Consider the following 14,359-nt stretch of genomic DNA (forward strand, 5'->3'; position numbering starts at 1 on the left):
GTGTGTGTGTGTGTGTGTGTGTGTGTGTATAATGCTGGCTGGGTTCTGAAGTCACTATATGAGTCTTGGGCCAGAAATCACACACACAGATGCCATACAATGAGTCTCTATGTTATACACCCAGCTTTTGGCATGAGCTTTACATCATCCCTCAGTTCCGTTGTGATTCCCACGGCCAGTCTCGCTCTCTGGAGCTTGTACTGTAGGCAACGGTGCAACACCAACGTTTCCTGCTGATGACTTTCACCGCCTTCATACCTTCAAACAACTCGCTTTCAATGTGAATCTGCAAATTCCCCATCTGACAACCAACCTTTCAAACAGTATGGTGGTGACATCTTCTACTTTGGGTCTTCTGATGGAGCTTTTCTGGGTGGCACTCTTTTCTTCGGCAGATTAGCCATGGCAGCTACTTCTGCTCATGCTCACCGCTCATTTCCATCCATTCTCTGTTGCCTGTGTCAGCAAAGTAATCTAGGTAGCCCGTGCGTCCTTCTCCCCAGGCATGTCTTCCTGCTCTTCCACACCGAGGGTCTGCCACAGTACTGCAAGTAGCGCACCTTGGTCAGTGCCCCTCGGTGTGTGAACGCAACGCGCCGAGGCACACCTCTGCGTCTGTATGGGACGCACCGGGCTTTCAACTAACGCCAATGTTAACCCATCCGTGTCATTATTAGACGGTCAGCGCAAATGAGGTAGTTTAAATAGCAACAAAGTCCGAGTAGGACTGGTGGAAGGGGAGGTTGGATGGATGTTTGTGTACCGTGTGAAAGCAACTTTGATTTATTTTACCATAGTTTTGCTTTGTAACTTCCAGACTTTACTAACAACAGATTCATAACAAGGATAGTCATTTTATGTAAAAAACACATTTAGTTCAACCCAACTTTCGTTCCTGAAGCCTAACCAAGTAGTTTTGTTTCCTAAACCTAACCACGTGGTGTTGTTGCATAAGGAAACCTAAAAACTAAGTAAACCTACATTGGAAGTGTATTTTGCATGGAAGGAGCCGAAACTGACACTAGAGGGGTACCGCTAGAGGGGTAGCGTAGGGCCACTGATCAAGCCTGATCAAGCCAAAATCACATACTATGCATTACATACTCAATAGGCGTACTATCGTTCAACCTACTTTTATGTGAATAAACTGTAGTATGTATCTTTTCGGACGCACTGAGTAGTCATCGTCACTTCCTGAGAGCCTCCTTGCCGGTTGCAGAGTATAACCATGGTAACCCGTCCCAGCCTCATGAGACGAAAACAACGATTTGTGAGAATCAAAGTCTGAACTAATTTAAAATATATAAAATTGAAATCTTATACTTACAGTTAAATTGAAGCGTTATTAATGTTACAGAGCTGTCCGTCAATGTCTGTTATGAACGTTGTCGTTACTGCCACGTTGCATTGTGGGATATTTATGCTGCTGTCGTGTGCAGCGTTGCACACTGTAATATTTCACCAGAAATAGTATGCAATTTGCATATTGGTTTCATACTAAGGTTTCGTACAAACTAAAATATCTCACATACTGTTTTACCATACTAAATAGCACGTTAGTTTAGAATTTTGCATGCAACCTTTATCTTGAGAGGAAGTTAGTGATTGTTACTGTGTTGCTTGGTTGCTAATGTTGTAAAGGACAACCAGAGGGTAAATGTGTTACACATTTTAAACGCTTATGTGAACTCAACAAGGTTGAAGGAGGATGCAGAAACATAAAGTAGCAAAACAAACATCTATTTATATTTACACACAGATTACTTCTTTAAACATTTATATTAATGTGCATCAGTATTGATTGTGGATCTCATTAACTTTCATCCTCCTCCTCTGTATCTCCCCTTTCTTCTTCCTGTAGTTCCGCAACATATATAGATTGTTATTTGTTATAGATGGCTGAATGAGCTCAATGTGAAAATAAGGCTCAAGTCTTGGAGATGAACCTTTTTTCAAATACAAATTGTTTATTGTTCTGGAATCTTTAAGATAAGTGAAATAGAGATGGGAGGAAAACCAGGAAAGATGTTTTTTTTTGGTGATCTATGTTACCAAGCCTGTGGAAGTCTCGTTTGAGACTCATTTCACTCCTACTTTCAGTGGTAGCTGTCATACAGATGAGTTAAAAGCTTCCACGGAGTGTCACAATGCTCAATTGTGAATCCTCTACTTCTTAATCTTTAGGTGTTACCACTGGAGGTCATCATTTGCAAGGATTGAGGTTGTTATGACTCTCATTTACTTGCTGATGACACCCAACTCTATTGTGGTGTATATCTGTTTTTAATATTAACAGCAGGACTGACAAGATTATTATTTTTATTTTTTTCGCTTAGCCAAAATGAACCAAACGAGACAATTATACTAAAATACATCTATAAATTAGGGCTGGAATTCATTCAAGTGTTTCTATAAACAAGGGCTGTACTGAATGTATTTTTTTAATATTCAAAGCCTCCAGTGATGTTTTCAAATGAAGCTGTGAATGTCTGTCGTCATATTTTATGACATCATCACCCTTAAATAAAAGAAAAAAAGGTGTTATTGTGGTTATATAAATGTAACTTAAAATGAATAGACATGAAATTCAAATGTTGATTTATAATTTGAATGTCAACGTTATGAATGCATCTTCGAAGCTTTTTAAATATTCTGTACAGCCGTACTATAATCTATAAACTATATTCACATCAATATGCCAGTCCGCTTCTATAGCGGAAGGAATATTACTATCACTAATGGCCATTACTATCTACTGCTGTTAACAGCTTATCACAGACATAGTCTACTGTCTCTTCAAGCAGGAAATACTGACACACACACACACACACACACACACACACACACACACACACACACACACACACACACATGCTCTCAGTGTCCTTAGTGTTATTAATTAACTGTCCAGGAAGTTGGTCATGAAATGAGGAATGAATGATGGTGTGTGTGTTTGTGAAATCATTAACTACTTTTAGGAGTCTTTAGCTGCACTATGAGATAGATGGCAGATATACTGGACATATACACATACACATAGAAATAGAAAGGACAGTTGAACTCTGGAAGAAAAAGCAGATTTTGTTGGGCAGATCTGTACGAGAATCCACAGAAACTCTGGAAAGAAGAAATGGGTTGAGCTGTTGAAACCAGAAACGTTTGTTTTTTTCTCCTTTTTCTATATTCATCGCCTCTTTCCTTTATCTTTGTGCAGATCTATAGAAATAATATAATATCTCATCCTAATGATGTATTTCATATCTTTGTCTTGCCGTCGTTTCTCATCAGGTTTTTTTTTTAATTGCAAGGTAAAAGTGGCTTCTGTGTGTAGAATATATTCATGGTAAAAACATTATTTTGTAAAGAAATCATGGAAAATGAAATATATGTATCAATAGGTAGCAACAGAAAAAGCATCATCGTCTTGTCCTTAACCGTGTGTAGAGAAGTTGCAGAAAGTCCGATAGTGAGGGAATGAAAGAGAGAGAAAAAGAGAAAGGGTACAGCAGTCTGGCAGATGGAAAGAGATAAAGACATGACATTTTCCACAATGACAGACGTCTGCTGACTACTAAGTATGTCTGTCTCTCCCTCGGACTCTCTCGTGCCCTTTGGCAGGTGGAAATTTACAGCTGTGGTTGTGTTACTGCTTCAGCATTCTGACCAATCACAGAGTCCTATTTAATAGTTTTAATGAGGAAGGGAGGGAGGAGGAAGAGGAAGGGTAGAGTAGAGTTTACTTTTCTATTTCACCTCTCTATTAGAATGTCTTGCACATGTACACATAGAAGACTGAAGTTACCCACTAACCTTTAAAACAGGTTTCTGGCAGTTCATAAGCAATATAAAGGTATTTATAATCATGTTAAACATCATCATTGCTTCAAATGGAGTGAAGAACAAGTCATGAAAGTCAGCATTACACTCCTTACTCCTTGGGCCAGACTTGACATTTACTGTAGGTGTACTCTACTGCCACATCAACTGAATGCTCAAGAGATATTGTTTGTGCAGCGGACTTCTATTTGGGACAAATATTGCTCCTGTAGCTATAAGATTAAAAGTTTGATTCCCATTAAAACTAACATTGTTTTTTTAATCTACCAGAGTGCAGTTGACTCCATCCTGAAGATGTCTCTGACCTCTGAACTGTCAGCGAAGTATGAGCAGAAAGTAAAACACACAAAAGCTCTAAAAGTGTAGATAGTATAGGCATATACTTAATCACCTAATTTTTAAAGTGAACGTCCTCGTCTTTATTTTTCCAAACAGCCCTTACAGCTCGGAATACCATCTAATTTTTCCTCTCTACTTTCAGCACGTGTTTTAAAGCTGTTGATTTCAATTGGTTAACCCAGACTAAGAAACTAAAACTACCACTAGTCACCAGTCAAATGCTGGGAAATCTGGAGTTGTGGCTCCTGTGTTGGTCTAGCAGCCACTTAGGCAGGTAGCCAGTCACCGTCAAGTGGTTCTGTTCAAATGTGGAACTATTGAGCTTTTGATGTATTGACAGCAGTATTTAAAGGCTGCTGTTAGTGGGTTTGTTTCAGACCAATTCTCACTCCCAATTCTTTCTTTCTTTCTGTGCTGTTTCTACAGAATGGCACAAAAAGAGAAACTTCAGTGCCTGAAGGATTTCCATAAGGACACTCTGAAGCCATCTCCTGGTAAAAGCCCTGGCACCCGGCCTGAAGACGAGGCAGAGGGCAAACATCCTCAGCGGGAGAAGTGGTCCAGCAAGTTGGACTTTGTTCTGTCCGTGGCTGGCGGCTTTGTTGGTTTAGGGAACGTCTGGCGTTTCCCGTACCTCTGCTATAAGAATGGTGGAGGTAAGGTGTTTCAAATATCTCAACTATTTGTTTCCATATAGGGAAGACATGCTCATCAAACATGCTCTGCTTTTCCACATTGCTCTTCTTTGAATTCAGGCTGATCATGTTTTCACTCCACCAGGTGCATTTCTCATCCCCTACTTCATCTTCCTGTTTGGCGGAGGTCTGCCGGTCTTCTTCCTGGAGGTTGCCCTGGGTCAGTTCACCTCTGAGGGTGGCATCACCTGCTGGGAGAAGCTCTGCCCCATCTTTACTGGTATGTCACCACTCAATTGAATTGATTATTGGGTAGCATAACATAAAGTTGGTCATAATATGACTAGTTTTAAAGAGTAGCAGACAGAATGGGGGTGGAGGTAAGGGTGGCGGGTGGATGCCGTTTTCACCCTCATCAACAGTGTCCGAGGTGTGTCCTTTCTCATGGGGACTCTTAGACGCTGCTCCTGGAAACCCCTCACTGAACACCATGGAGGAGACCAAACTCAAACCCTAAATGTTGTGTATGGTCCACGGAGTTCTTTTAAAGTTTTAATAACTTGGATGAGGTTGTGCATAGTTATCAAAAAACATTAAACAATCTTGCAAATTTATTGATAAATTGAACACAGAGATTGAAATAACTTTGAGTGGATATGAAGTAGTTTGTCGTATGTGACAATGTGAAAGGGTTGGCTTGTAGTGATAAACCTACAGAGAATTATGACTGTAAATCTGCCGCTCCCCTCGGCTATACACAGCTTCATACTGAGTTTAGCTGTCCGGCCCACAACATTACTGTTCTGGTTCACTCTCAACACTCTCATAGCTTTTACAGTCGGCAGCTGTTCTCAGCAAAGACAACTCTAAAATCCCACTGTAAACTAACTGCTGTTGGTAGAGACCAAAACCAGAGCTGAAAAAGGGAGAATATTGGCGTAACATTTGACAGAAACACAACTCCAAATGAATGATAATAACAATACAACTGTTTGTTATTTCAACTTAAAAGGAGTCAATGTTCTGTACCCAACTTGTTGGTGCAGCCCCCTGGGGGCCAAAACATCTGGTATTGAAGGTTTATCATTTGTTCAAAGTATGTTTTTGTCCAAAAACTACAATTCTTTGTATGATCACATCAAGTGTTTTATTCTTTGTGAAGACTTAAAAAAGATATTTCTTGTGGAAGGTTTTGTCTACTTCAGAGGGTGTATGTAATAGCACTCTAGTTCTAGTCTGGCCACATGATACACATTATATTACATCCATATTATACTGGATACAGTAGATGTCAAACTATTGTTTATAGTACGCGCTCCTCTGCAAACACAACCAACGTATTGCAATAGTTGATGGAACTGTGGTCTGTTGTAGTCAGTTCCACCCACAGCTCTGACTATAGCTCCACCCACTGCCCCCCCACCCCCCTCGTGGCATCTCACTGACGACTGATGAGCACACAGCACGGTGTCGCCAGCCTTCTCCCGTCCAACTGGGCTTCCATTTTTCCAGACCTCTGTTGTTTTTCACAGAGGAATGGCTGTGCAACATAAGGCTGAGTCATACCAGACTCTCCTCCAATCAGACCGCTGAGACTCTACCTTGCAACCGTTACCAGGCAACCGGCCTGCACTGGTACACCAACACACTGCGGCCTCTATTCTGCTTCAATCTTCTCAAGCTCTCACCTCCTCTCCCGTGAAAACCTTCTCTCTTCTCAGAAAGCACATTTAGAGTTCTTCGATGTATTCCGTGATTTGACTTCTGGGAGGAGTGAGACGTGTTGTTTTCTGTTTTGCCTGTTCAGCCATTCCTTCTTCAGTCTAACCTCTACTATCTCCTCCTTTCTTCCATCATATTTCCTTCCTTTCATCACTTCTTCTCACCTCCCCCTCTCCTCCTGTTCACTAGCAGCTGATTAAGGTTAATGGATTAATCACTATCTGCTCTAACTATTTTTTTTCTTTTTCCTTTTTCATATTCATACTGGCGATTGGTCTTGAGCAAACAGACCTAAACGTCCAATTTGACCTCATGTGTAAATTTACTTCAGTAATCGTATTGCTGTAACCGTTTTTCGTTTCATTATCTTCATTTCATTATTTACTTATGCTGCTGTTCTCGCTTTCGCATTCACTTTCTTCCTTTCAGACACATTATCCCTCCACTGTCTCGCACACAGACACACACACAGACACACATACATACACACACACACACACACACACACACACACACACACACACACCGGAGACGGTGTACAGAGTGTCCCAAATCATACGTTGCTACAGCAACAGTGAGACAACACATCAGAGAGATGAGGAGAGAGAAAGAAAAGAAGCAGAGCAGCGAGATCCAAGGAGCTGTGAGATGGACTGATAAGAAGACGAGAGATAAATAAAGGCAAAGAGAGAGGGTGAATGGACAAAAGGAGAGACTGAGAGGAAAAGAGTGAGACAGAGAAGAGGAGTCAGTGACTGAAAAGGGAGAGAGAGAATGGAGGAAATGAGGAGAGAATGGAAAATAAAAAGAATGAAAGCAGGAAAAGAGAGGGAGAATAAGAACAGTTCGATAGATGATGGAGAGCCTCTATAAACATGGTTTGGAAATATTAATGTCTTGTCTTGACATGCTAATAGAGAATTATGGATTTGAAGTGAAATGAGAAAGAGAGAATGGAGACATGTGGTTCCAGACATCTCTGATTTTTCATGGATTGAAAGGGGTCTCGTGTTGTGCTCATAAGAAACAACCGGGCCAATCAGAGCTGCTGCTGTCCATCCCAGTCAGCCCTGTCTCATATACAATGATGTTCCCATACAAATAAACTGCATTCTCAATTAGGTTTCCAGGGAAATGTATTTTCTACAGGATTACAGCCGCAGTTTTAAACAGTTTTAAACAGTTTTAAACACATGGTTAACGTTGTAAATTGAAACAAAATAAAACACAATAAAACTACTTGGTTAGGTTTATTAAAAAAACAGGGTTTGGCTTAAAAATACAAAATACGCTGATGAGATCAGAGCAGCTGTCCTAACCCTAAGTCCATCTACAGAAAAAAAAAACTCTTCAAGTTAGACGCCCTTAGCTTCTGTGCAGACTGAAAATGATATACACAGGATGGAGGCTGTACACCGGTCACTACTGATTGATTCCGTCCCAAACTGAAAGTGGCTAACACAGCATGAACACAATGACTGAACACTCAATGGAAAACCAAATTCAATCTAATTACCAGGCAACATGTGATTAGCCTAAACCTGGGAACAGGCAGATTATTTCAATTAAACAACAAATGATTGACACCGACAACGATTACACTCATAACAACTGTTTCCACCAACATACATGTATGTGTTGGTCTTTGCATCCAGGAAGGAGCACATCAGTGGAGGCTGGTCCATCGAGGCAGAGGAGGTTGATTAAAGGCAGAGGAGGAGATTCAAATATTAATAAAATTAATTAGCTGACATACACCAGTACCTAATCTCATCATTTATAGTCATTTATAAAATATTTTTCTCTCATCTTTGGAAAAAATCCATCATTTAATAAATTCTAATTGAAATGCTTCAACAGTGACACCTGCAGGGCAGGTAAGAAAGTGATGGTTGGGGCAAGGGAGGACGAGCGGGTGCTGTCCTGCCTTGAGGCAGGACCTCTTCTATCAATTCAATACATTTAATTTTTTTCACATGCTAATCTGTGATTGGCCAAAATATGTAAAATGATGCTCGAAGGGAGGCCATCCTCCCTGGGGTCATTACCAATCAACAACCAGAAGAATACGATATTTACATGGCGTTGGGAGCTCATGGGAGCCCTGTTAGGCTCCCATGAGCAGATGCTACGTGCCATCGCTGAACAACAGGTTTTCCATGATAATATGTTGCGAGAAATACTTACCCAGTTGCAGAAAGCTGGGCAGACTCCACCCGGAATCCAAGCACCAAATTCAGTAATCCTCAAAGCACCTCCAGCTCCGCCCCACAGTTCCATAGCAGCCAGTGAACCCAAGATGCCAACACCTGCCCACTACGACGGGCATCCAGGGAAATGCAAAGGGTTTATTACCCAATGTAGCCTGGTGTTCGAGTTACAACCCTCCATGTTTTACACAGAACGAGCCCGGGTGGCATATATTATATCGCTTCTCTCAGATAAAGCTCTTTCTTGGGCTACTGCAATGTGTGAGAAACAGACTCCGACCTGTTCTGATGCCGCCCTCTTCGTGGCCGAAATGAGGAGAGTTTTTGACTGCGATATAAGCGGCCAGGAAGCGGCCAAACGTCTGATTGGGTTACGTCAGGGCTCCTCCAGTTTAGCGGAGTTCTCTATTCAGTTCCACACCTTAGCTGTTGAATCAGGGTGGAACCGGGAAGCTCTGACGGCCACCTTTATCCATGCCTTATCAGAGAAGGTTAAAGACGAGCTAGCCTCCCGCGATGTCCCCGACTCGCTCGAGGAACTGATTTCCTTGGCGATTCGGGTAGATAATCGAATTTGTGAACGCATCAGAGAGAGAAAGCATGTTCATGCCAGCCCTATGTCGGAGATGGATTTTGGCATCTCTCACTCATCATCTCTCACGCCCAAACCACTCCGGGGGCCTTCGATCAGTGACGAACCCATGCAAACTGGGCACACACGGCTCTGTCGGGCAGAAAGAGAGAAGCGGATGAACAGTGGGTCCTGTCTGTACTGTGGGAAGGCTGGCCACTTCATTCGTACGTGCCCAGTAATGCAGAAGAAAGAGGTACTGGGAAACGAGTAGACTCATCAGAACAGGGGGAGGTTCTGCCGAGTCTGAATAATCCCCTCCCGATAGTCAATAACCGCACCTTTCTGTCCGCTGAATTGTCATTTGGTAATGACAAATACAATCTTCCCGCTTTTGTAGATTCAGTTGCGGCTGCTAGTTTCATTGACTCAACCCTGGCCCAAAATCTTAAACTGCCAGTATCTCTCCTCCCTCGTCCAATTGCCATCACGGCAGTGGATGGGCGGCCTTTGGGATAGGGTGGGTTAAAGAGATCACTGGTCACCTTAGGATTTGCATTGACCACCACATGGAAAATATGCAATTTTTCATGATTGAGACACCCCGGTTACCCCTCATTCTGGGACACCCGTGGCTCGAGGAACACAATCCTCAGATTAATTAGAGGTCGGGAAAGGTTTTGAGTTGGGGACTTGAATGTGCATCTTGCTGTCTCCTCTCCAATTCAGTCCCACCCAGCCCTTTGGCCCTCATGTTTCCTGCAGCATTGAGCTCCTCTGCTCTTGAGCTTCCTGGTTCCGCGATGGATACCCCTCTTGTCTCTCCTTCTCCTGACTCTCCCTCTCCTGAAGACTGCTCCTCCCCTGACCCCTGTGATCTCTTGACTCTTGAGGCTCTTAAGCCCCTCACTCCTTCTTGTGCAAACTCGCCAGGGCCTACGGGCTCTCTTACTCCCATTGGGGTTCCTGTAGAGTATGCTGAATTTAGCGAGGTGTTCAGTAAAAAGAATGCCTCTATCCTACCTCCCCATAGGCCTTACGACTGTGTCATTGATCTCCTCCCAGGCTCTACACCTCCTAGGGGCCGGTTGTTTTCCTTGTCGGGACCTGAAACAGCCGCCATGAAGGACTTCATAGATGAGGCTCTAGCTGCGGGTTTCATTTGCCCTTCTACGACCCCGGCAGGGGCAGGGTTTTTCTTTGTGGGGAAGAAAGATGGGGAGCTTAGACCCTGCATTGACTATAGAGGACTTAATAACATCACTGTGAAGAACCGCTACCCCCTCATGTGCACGGCGTTTGAGCGCTTGCAAGGTGCTTCCATCTTCAACAATTTGGACCTTAAGAACGCCTACAACTTGGTGCGCATACGTGAGGGGGATGAGTGGAAGACGGCGTTCAACACCCATCAAGGGCATGACGAGTACCTCGCTCCGGCAGTCTTCCAGGCATTCGTTAACGATGTTCTTAGGGACATGCTGGAACAATTTCTTTACATTTACTTGGATGACATCCTTATTTTTTCCTACGTTTTTTCCTAAGTCCTACGAGGAGCATGTGTAAAACTTGTGCTGAAGATGTTGTTGGAGCACCAACTTTACGTCAAGGCAGAAAAATGTGTGTTCCACACCTCCACAGTCAGCATTTTGGGGTATATTGTATCACAGGGCAGCGTGAGGATGGACCCCAGTAAGGTCAAGACAGTACTGGAGTGGCCTCAGCCTGACTGTGAAACAAGTTCAGCGTTTTTCTGAGCTTTTTTTCTTGTCAGTGACAGGGTTTATCAAAAAGATCAGTTCTGGTTTTAGGGTTTCCTTCAAAACCAGTATAGTACTGATTACTTGGTTGATTTAATATCTGCATGATCAAGACAATATTTCAGGGATTTATTGGCAGATATGGAAAAAAAATTCTAAGAAGGCCAATAGCACCAAGTTGTATCACCATGACACTAAACAATATTACAGACAGTTCTTTCTTCAGGCTCAATCCTGCAGAGATACTCTATCCTTCCACATTCCACTGGGAAGCATCACGTGGGAAGTGACACTGGATATTCTTTCAGTGGTTATGTACGTTTAAAGGATCAGTTGTAAATGTAAAAAAACACTGAGCGAGGTCAGCCGAGGTCAGCAAATGTGCACAAGAAATGACATCATGGAGGAGGTCGCATGTTTGGTTGATCGGCATTGTTCCTTGTGATCCGAGCACGTGATTGTCTTCATGTGGAGGTGTGTGTGTGTGCGTGTGTGTGTCTGTGTGTGTAGGTGTGTGTATGTGTGTGTCTGTGTGTGCGTAGGTGTGTGTGTGTGTGTGTGTGTGTGTAGGTGTGTGTGCGTCTGTGTGTGTAGGTGTGTGTCTGTTTGTTTAGTAATGGAGATGCTTGGCAGCTGCTAATTAGCGGAGTGATTAAAAGAACATGATGTGATGTTGGAATAGTTCACACGTTCACACACTTTCTCACACACATGCACACACACACACACACACACACACACACACACACACTCTCTCACACACACACACACACACACACACACACACACACACGCACACACACACACAGATGGCCAATGACGTTGAAGGACATTAATTGTCAGCAGTGTGTTCTAACTGATTAGTACACAACCACACACACAGAAGTTGTACTAATATACTTGTGAGGACCCTCATTGACCACAATCATTACTTAACCTTTAACCTAAAACCTAATACATGTTCCAATCTGGACCCAAATCCCAACTCCTACACCTGTTCCCATTTTCTTATCTTTATATCCTTGTGTAGTAAAAACACACACACACACACACACAGCCCTGATCCTGTGTTTACCACCAGTTCTGTCTCAAGGCCAGTATCAACGCAGTAAAAGCTGATTGCTGTAGACCTCGAGGAGACTAAATGTACTCTGTGTAATTATGCTAATGTGAAATATATCAACATGGATGCTTCTGACATTTGAGTTTTTATAATTCAATTTCTTAAACCTCTTAAAGCACTGCATCAGATTGACATCATTTTATAGCATTTCCATGCCATTTAGCCTGAGGACCATGTTTTATATAACACAGTTGTGTGGGTCTGAAGAAACGTGGCTCTGGCAGAATCAACGAGGACGACCAACAAACAAAAGCACAAATCTAAGTGTCATCCTGTTCATCTCTCGAGAAAAATGTACAAACAATTGTTTGTGAAAGTGAAGTGAAGATACACAATTAGTATGTATCTTTTATCCACCGAACATCATCTGTGTCCGGTATCATTTCATGAAATGTGACACTTGTTTCATCATGAACTCACTACTGTTAAATCCTGTTTTCTGGACAATCCAAGTTCAGCACTAAAAACCTTCCTGTTGCACTAAATGTGACACTAGAGGGACGAACGTGTTGAAATGGAGGGGGTTTGAAGAAGTTGACCGTGAAATGTCAGTATCCTCTATTTGGCCCTCAGTTTAAGCCCCAGATGTTGTTGCTTTTGATGCCTCGGCGTCAGCAGCAGCCGTGGCTGGAAGCATTCTGTTTCTGGGTTGTCCGTCCATACGTCCATCTGTTCGTCCGTCCGTACGTCCGTCCGTACGTCCATCTGTTCGTCCGTCCGTACGTCCGTCCGTACGTCCATCTGTTCGTCCGTCCCAACCATTCTTGTGAACTTGTTATCTCAGGAACACCTTGAGGGAATAAATGTCCACTTGTACTCCAGGATGAAGTGATCTGATTTCAAGGTCACTGTGATGTTACATCCGTTCCGTTCTCTTGAGAGCAATATGGCAGAAACGCCTGGAGGGAATTTCATTCCATCAAAACATCCACTTTACGCACCGATCCAACTTTTTCATTCCTGATACCGATACCTGGGCTTTGGGTATCGGCCGATACAGAGTACTGATCCGATACCTGGGCTTTGGGTATCGGCCGATACAGAGTACTGATCCGATACCTGGGCCTTGGGTATTTGACGATTCAGAGTACTGATCCGATACCGGTGTTTAATTAATAAGCTGTATGCCTCACTGTGTGGAAGTGACTGGGATTACACTTTTGGCCATAACTCAAGAATTAAAATGCTAATTATGACAATTTCACACAAATTTCTGACATGATGAAATTGTGAAGTGATGACATGAAGAGGGTTCAGTTTAGGTCATTATTTATTTGTATTATCTATATCTGTTGCTATCTCTTCTGCTGACGTGTTACCAGAAAAGTTGATGACATTGTGACCTTCAGCTGAAGTCTTCTTGTATCATCACTTTGACCCTTGACCTCCCTCCTCCCTCCTCTCTCCAGGTATTGGTTATGCCTCCATTATAATCGTGTCCCTGCTGAATATCTACTACATCGTCATCCTGGCTTGGGGGCTCTACTACCTGTTCCAGGTAGGTTGGGGGGAAAAATAAAAAAGTCATCTCTCTTTCATTTCCTTTTCTATCACTTCCATCCAGAAATGACTTCCATTGTAGAAATACTGCAGGATGTTTATTGATTCTCAACCCTCTACGTACTGGCTAGCAGGAATGTCAGTGGTGCAGCAAAATGAATATTTAATAAAAAGTAAATCATAATAATAATAATAAATTCATTTAAACGCTTTTCTGGAACTCAAAGACGCTTAAATCATAATTTCCTACCCATCCATGAACACAATGTAAGCCAACCACATTATTCCTGCTTTTTAGAAGGAATATATTATAAATATATATATAATAATAATAATATAATAATAAATTGGACTTATATAGCGCCTTTCAGAAACCCAAGGACGCTTTACAAAGGGGCCACACAAAATCATACTAATAAATAACACAGAGGAGAAACTATAGCTAAGTAATTAAAAGAGTGATGTGAGGTCATAGGCCTTGATGCACAGGTGGTGTTTGAGGTGTTTTTTGAAAGTGTCCAAGGGTGAAGCATTTCTTATTTCAGGAGGGAGAGAGTTCCAGAGGGCGGGGGCCGCGACGCTGAAGGCTCTGTCGCCGAATGTTCTCAGCCGGGTGTGGGGGATGGAGAGCAGACAAGTGTCAGAGGATCGTAGTTTCCGGGATG

The 14,359-nt window shown here is 42.6% G+C and overlaps 1 protein-coding gene across 1 annotated transcript in view; it reads left to right on the forward strand.

Annotated features, from left to right (window-relative positions):
• The window catches only part of LOC141775846 (sodium- and chloride-dependent taurine transporter-like), a 51,126-nt gene that overhangs the window by 8,138 nt on the left and 28,629 nt on the right, over positions 1 to 14,359 (forward strand). The window contains exons 2-4 of the mRNA XM_074649592.1: positions 4,603 to 4,832; positions 4,957 to 5,091; positions 13,604 to 13,692. Coding sequence (XP_074505693.1) covers positions 4,604 to 4,832; positions 4,957 to 5,091; positions 13,604 to 13,692 — 453 coding nt within the window. The 5' untranslated portion in view covers position 4,603. The remainder of the gene's footprint in view (positions 1 to 4,602; positions 4,833 to 4,956; positions 5,092 to 13,603; positions 13,693 to 14,359) is intronic.

Source organism: Sebastes fasciatus, chromosome 1, assembly GCF_043250625.1.
Source record: "Sebastes fasciatus isolate fSebFas1 chromosome 1, fSebFas1.pri, whole genome shotgun sequence".
Lineage (NCBI taxonomy): Eukaryota > Metazoa > Chordata > Actinopteri > Perciformes > Sebastidae > Sebastes > Sebastes fasciatus.